The sequence below is a fragment of the Lactuca virosa genome, chromosome 4 (assembly GCF_052849685.1).
Source record: "Lactuca virosa cultivar CGN04683 chromosome 4, Lactuca_virosa_CGN04683_v6, whole genome shotgun sequence".
Taxonomy (NCBI): domain Eukaryota; kingdom Viridiplantae; phylum Streptophyta; class Magnoliopsida; order Asterales; family Asteraceae; genus Lactuca; species Lactuca virosa.
The window spans coordinates 75,366,104-75,372,785 of NC_136429.1; the positions used below are offsets into that span (position 1 = coordinate 75,366,104).

The following is a 6,682-nucleotide window of genomic DNA, read 5'->3' on the forward strand; positions in this document are numbered from 1 at the left end:
TTTCTATGGAACCCATGTAACGAATTTTCAACTCAATCAGTCCCAAACAATTTAGCTTTAGGCGATTAGGTGTAAAACACCCCTCAGAGTTTACTTGTTCGAATCCCAAAGGTCACAGATTAACTTAATAATAGTTTTTTTTTTTTTTTTAAGTAACACATATACAAATAACTAAGTTAACACATAACACTCTTATTAATTTATTTATTTGGCCAATTTCTTCATACTTTCGTCCTTGACTTCTCTATTGTGGGACATCTCACGGTCTATTACCGTGAGGACTTCTAAGACATTTTTCAGGGGACTAAAGGTTAACATGCAAAGACCCGTAAGTATAGTTGAAAGCTATGTCCCCAAGCAGGGTATATAAAAGGAAATGAGTAGAAAAGACTTTTAGAGCGCTGGAAGGCTCGGGACATTGAGATTTTATATTCTTTTTATGAATTTTTTTTTGAATTTGGCATTTTAAGTTCAATTGAGCATTACTACTCATAAGACCAGTCATATGTCCCAAAGAATTAACTCATACCTGCTGTTATGCTCAAATGTTGACAATCTTCTCACTTTCTGTTTTGCACAAGTAGCTTCGGGAGGTGTGTTCGTGTGCGATTAACTTGCTTTAAGGTTTTTCAATAAAAAGAGCAAGCTAATCTCAAGGCACATAACTCACTTACCAGCTCAACTGTTTTGAAAAGATTCGGTTACTTGGGATTGGATCAATTTTTTTTATGCAATGCAAAAATTTAGATGCAAACAAAATGCAAAGAAAATAAAAATAAAAATTAGAATAGAAAGAAAATCTTTTTGGCTTTTGAAAAATTTTCCATGCAGAAAAATGAAAAGGAAAATGGAAATTAATGCAATATGTACAAAATTACATGCAACCTACATGCAACGGGATTTATGCATGGATGGATGCCCCTCCCCAAGCTTAAAATAAGCATCGTCCTCGATGCTTGGAGAGAGGCATAGCCGGCCTATTGAGGACCGGGCGGTGGATATGGAAGGAACTGTGAAGGATAATCTGCAGGATAGTATGGAGGCCATTGGGGTTGGGATTTTGAAGTTCAAAAAAATTCTAGGGTTTGCTCAAAAACCCCAAAATCGGCCATGAAAAGGGTGGAATAGAGGAGGAAGATAAAGAAGATGAAGAAAAGAGAAGAATTTCATACCTTGGAGCTTTGATTTGTTAGGTGCAAAATTGAGGAAGATTGAGTGTTTTTAAGGGTTTTTTCGAAGAGGGCAGAAGGGAGGAGAAAAACCGCAGGTATTGTGAAAAGAATGAACAAAAGAAATCGATTTTAGCCTTAAAAAAAACGTCCAGCTCTGTTTTTACGTTTACACAGCCCGTGTAAACAGAAGGGAAAAATTTACACAGCCGTGTAAATGCTGAATTTTGTCTGCGGTAGCTAGTCGTTTACACGGCCCGTGTAAACCATAAGCATAAGTTTACACGGCCGTGTAAATGTCTGTAAAGGCCAAAAATTTTTTGATTTTTTTCACTTTTTTGAAATTGCAACCCGCTACTCCACTATTGCCCGGAAAATGATTTTTTACCCTCTTTTAGCATGAAAAACAACTTGGAAGTTTGAAAACAAAGAAAATACAATGAAAATATAAGAAATGACAAAAATACCCTCAGGTAGCCTCCCGGTTAGCCGCCCCTTTTTAATGTCGTTGGCTCGACTTTGCCCCCTTAATGTGCTTCAGTCTTGATATGTGGGCCTCTCCAACACATCAACCTCCTCGCCATCTCCTTCTTGTCATCAATAAACTCTAAACTCTCCAACACCTCATTGTCCATATCTACCTCCTTTGCAAGCTCTTTGGCTTTGTCCCTGTCTAGTTTTCCTTGCAAAACTAACTCTAGAAATTCATTGTTAGACAAACTTAAACCCTTTTTTGTTGAGGGCTGGATCAAATTGACAAAATTAATAGATTGAACATCAAAAGGAATCTTTTTTGCTTCATGCACATTGAAGTTGATAACTTCACCATCAAATTCCATACTCAAAGTTCCATTGTAGACATCAATTTTTGTTTTAGAAGTGTTAAGAAATGGTCTACCCAAAAGTATGGAACTTGAACTTGGAGAGTCATCATCTCCCATATCTAAGACATAAAAATCAGCCGGGAAGACAAATTCATCGACTTGCACTAACACGTCCTCTAATACTCCCTTTGGGTGTACCAAAGACCGGTCAGCAAGTTGGATGATCACACCGGTTTTGCTCAATGTTCCTACACCAATTGATTTGAAAAGAGAATATGGTAGGACATTTACGGATGCACCTAGATCAAGCATAGCTCGGGGTACATAAAGATTCTCCAACTTGCAAGGCACGGTCAAGACACCGGGATCCTTGCACTTCGGGGGCATCCTCTTTTGCAAAACCGCGGATACATGCTCCCCAACTATTACGACTTGATTTCCTTTTAATTTCTTTTTAGATACACAAAGATCCTTAAGGAACCTTGCATATCTAGGTACCTGCTTGATGGCCTAGAGGAGTGGGATGTTGATTTTAACTCTCTTGAACATTTGCATGATCTCACTCTCCTCCCGTTCTTTCTTCGTTCTCTTTAATCTTTTGGGAAATGGAGGAGATGTGGCTTTAGACTCAGTGATGAAGGGCTTCTTTTCGATTGTTTTCTCTTCCTCCTTCTCTTCTTTGGTTGCCTCTTCGACCACTATTTCTTCTTCCTTTTGATCAACCGACACTTTTGGATCATCATAGCTCTTTCCTCCTCTCAATGTGATGGCACACACGTTGTGCCTTGGGTTTGTTTCAGTTTGTGCAGGTAACTTTCCTTGAGATTCTAGTTTGCTTACGGAAGTGGCAAGCTGTGAAACTTGTTTCTCTAAGTTCTTTATGCTTGCTTTTGTCTCTTGTTGGAAAGCTTGTGTACTAGTTGCCAAACTCTTCACTATGTCCTCTAAGGACATACTTGATGAACCCGATTGTTGAGGAGGGTGTTGTGGTTGCCTTGGTTGAAAGTTTTGTGGTGGAAAAAGTGGTCTTTGTTGGTATTGATGTGGTTGACTTGGTTGATAATTTGTCTGTTGATGTCCTCCCCAACCTTGATTGTTACTCCATCTTTGATCACCCCGTGGCTGCTCATATCCACTTTGATTAGGCCCAAGAAAACCTCCCATGGCTTTTGCTTCTTCATAATCTTCCTCTTGAAGTTGAGGGCACATGTCGGTTGGATGCCCCACTTGAGTACAAATACCACAAGGTCTAACTGTTGGTGGTTGCACGCCCTTGTCCTTTGCAAGCATCATCACTACTTTAGTCAACTCAGAAAGTTGACTTTCAATTTTTGGGGTAGAAATTTCTTTCACTCCTCTTGGTGCATCACTGTACCATTCTTCTTCTTGGACTGTATGCTTGGACTCTTCTGCCATGTTCTTGATAAGAACTCTGATTTCTGTTGGAGTCTTATCAGCTATAGATCCACCACTTGATGCATTGAGTAATCTCCTATCCCAAGATGACATTCCTTCACAAAAATACTGCAACAACTGATATTCTGTAATCCCATGTTTTGGACATCTTGAACACATCTTGAACCGTTCCCAATAAGTATGCAAGGCTTCTCTCTTTTGTTGCTTGATACCAATTATCTCTCTGCGTAAAGCTGAAGCTCTCATTTCTGGAAAATATTTATCCAGAAACATCCTTGCAAGTTCATTCCATGTTGTGACTGACCCCGGTGGTAAGTCATATAACCACTCCTTGGCTGAATCTTGTAAAGCAAAGGGAAATGCCCTTAACTTGATTCGATCTTCTGTAACTTCATGTGGCTTCATACCCACACAGACAACATGAAATTCCTTAAGGAATTTATGTGGGTCTTCATTCTCTAGACCACGGAATGAGGGTAACAAATGGATGAGTCCAGACTTGAGTTCAAAGTTAATTGCTGCAGGGTAATTAATGCATAAAGGTTGTTGGGTGACATCTTGAGTGGCCCACTGTCTAAATGTTTGTTCAGGTGGTGGGTTTGGAGGATTTTGGTTTCCTCCATGATTGTCTGCCATGGTAGGAGTAGGTGAAGATGGTGGGGTGGTACTTTTGGATGTTGGTGAAGATGTGGTTGATGGATTTGATGAAGAAGCTCCGGATTGTTGTTTCTTTAAAAGTTTAGCTTGCTTCCTTCTTTGTTTTGCAGATTTCTCTATCTCCAAATCAACTGGTAAAGGTGTACCTGTGCGAAAAGATCTTGGCATAAACAATTAGTACTACCGTATCCCCGGCAACGACGCCAATTTGTTTAGCTGTCAAACCAACAAATAATGGGATAAAATAATATTAATAAAGCTCAAGTCACTGCTATTTCTTATACTAAAGATAGTATAGAGTAAGCAGGGTCGGTCCACAGGAATACATGACTTCTTATCTTGCCATATTTTCACACATAATACAAATAATATTAAAATGGAGGATTGTGTTTGAACTAGATTTAAACTTCATAAATAAACAAGATTGTTAACAGAATTTAGTAAAAGAAATACATTTCCGATTCTGATTCTTATACATGTATTATGTTGAAAGATGCAAAATGAATATGATTATGTTCTATCTAGGTTGGTAATTTAGATACTAATAAACTCTAATATCCAAGTTGACAAAAATGTTTTATTCAAAACATGTTCTTCAAATAAAACTTCATTTAATTGATTTAATTCAAATAAGCTCTTTCATCAAATCATTAAATGACTTTAAGTTCTTGCAACAATTACCAACAATATTCAATATTCCTCATAAGCTTGGGATTATGAACATTTAATCTTTGATTACACTCATTTTGATTTAATTACAATCAACTAAGTGCATGTTACTAACATCAAATCATATAACATATACGAATTTTACAATTTGATTAACTAGATTGATAAAAACCCTAATTCATTGATCAAGTGAAAAAGAGAATAAACCAAACACATGATTAAGATCAAATCAAAGATTACTAGATGTTAAACACAAATCAAGTTCAAGTTACAACCTAACAACACATACTTAAGAATTCAGATTCGGAAATGATAATGAAATCAACCACACATGTCTAGGTTAAACTACAAATCAAACAAGTTTAAACTTCAAATTGACTTACAAAAAGGAAATTAAAGTGTTTCCAAGTGTTAATCTACTTACAAAAGCTCTAAAAATCGCCTTCTCTCTGCCCAAAATTCGACCTCACCTCCAAAAAAACCGATTGTCTCCATTATATGAGAGTAAAACTACTTTAAAAACTGTCGAGACGTTTACACGGCCCGTGTAAATTAAAGGGTGCAATTTACACGAACGTGTAAACAAGAAAAGTAGAATGCTCAATCCTTCCAGGCCTTCGAAGTAGAATGCTCTTGTATATGCGTTTACACGGCCCGTATAAATTATAAGCTATCATTTACACGGCCGTGTAAATACCTGTGAAGCCAAATTCTTTATTTCTTCATTCTCTCTCTTCAATGCTCCAAAACTTCTGAAACTTTGTCTCCAACTCTTTTTAACTTCCTCCATCAAGATCCAACCTTCAAAAGTCCCTGAAATATCATAAAAGTGTGTGAATGGAATTCCATCATGAAAAATCCCGAAAAATATGCAAAATGCATGAGTTTAAACCTAAATGCAATGCACTTTTATGAACTTAAACTACAAAATGAATGCATGAAATTCACCTAACACCAACACCTCCGACAGATCTTAGAGACCCTGCGGGCTGAAAAGTTGTATGCGAAACACTCCAAGTGTGAGTTTTGGCTTCGCAGTGTAAATTTCTTGGGACATGTTGTCAGCAAGGAAGGAATCCATGTAGATCCCTCCAAGGTCAAGGCCATCGAAGGCTGGGCAATTCCGACAACGCCAACAGAAATTCGCCAATTCTTGGGTCTTGCAGGCTACTACTGAAGATTCATTCAGAACTTTTCCAAGATAGCCGAACCCCTCACCACGTTGACACAAAAATGCGTACCCTTCAACTGGATTGAGAAGCAAGAGATTTCCTTCCAAACCTTGAAGCAAGCCCTCTAAGTGCTCCAGTGCTATCCTTACCGGAGGGAACCAAAGACTTCGTAGTCTACTGTGATGCTTCGAATCAAGGTTTAGGTTGTGTCCTTATGCAACACGGGAAGGTAATTGCATATGCATCCAGACAACTGAAAACACATGAAGTAAATTATACCACGCATGATCTCGAACTGGGGGCGGTGGTCTTCGCCTTGAAAATTTGGAGGCACTACCTATATGGTACCAAGTACACCATCCTTACGAACCACAAAAGCCTCCAGCACATTCTAAATCAAAAATAAATGAATATGAGGCAGCGGAGATGGGTTGAACTGTTAAATGATTATGAGTGTGAGATCAAATACCATCCATGCAAGCTAACGTGGTAACCAATGCCCTGAGCCGAAAGGAGTATTCAAGTCGTCGCCTGAAGACTCTATCAATCACCATCCAATCTCATCTAGCCTCACAGATCAAGGAATCCCAATTGGACGCATTGAAGCCGGAGAATGTCGTTAGTGAATCACTGCGTGGAATGGATAAGGAACTTGAAGTTAAAGAAGACGGAACTCACTACTTTATGAATAGAATCTGGGTTCCCAAAATTAGGGGATTCAGAGAAGTAGTCATGCATGAAGCCCATAAGACACGATATCAAGCAACATTATTGG

At 38.4% G+C, this 6,682-nt stretch overlaps 1 protein-coding gene across 1 annotated transcript; it reads right to left on the bottom strand.

Moving 5' to 3' along the window:
- Window positions 1–1,696: 1,696 nt before the first annotated feature.
- On the bottom strand, window positions 1,697–4,234 carry LOC145104642 (uncharacterized). The gene is made up of 3 exons (XM_079041852.1): window positions 3,463–4,234; window positions 2,531–3,288; window positions 1,697–2,443 (listed from the first exon to the last, which is right to left on the bottom strand). Exons 1-3 carry the CDS (start codon window positions 4,232–4,234, stop codon window positions 1,697–1,699), a joined length of 2,277 nt encoding a protein of 758 aa, XP_078897978.1.
- Window positions 4,235–6,682: the final 2,448 nt, after the last annotated feature.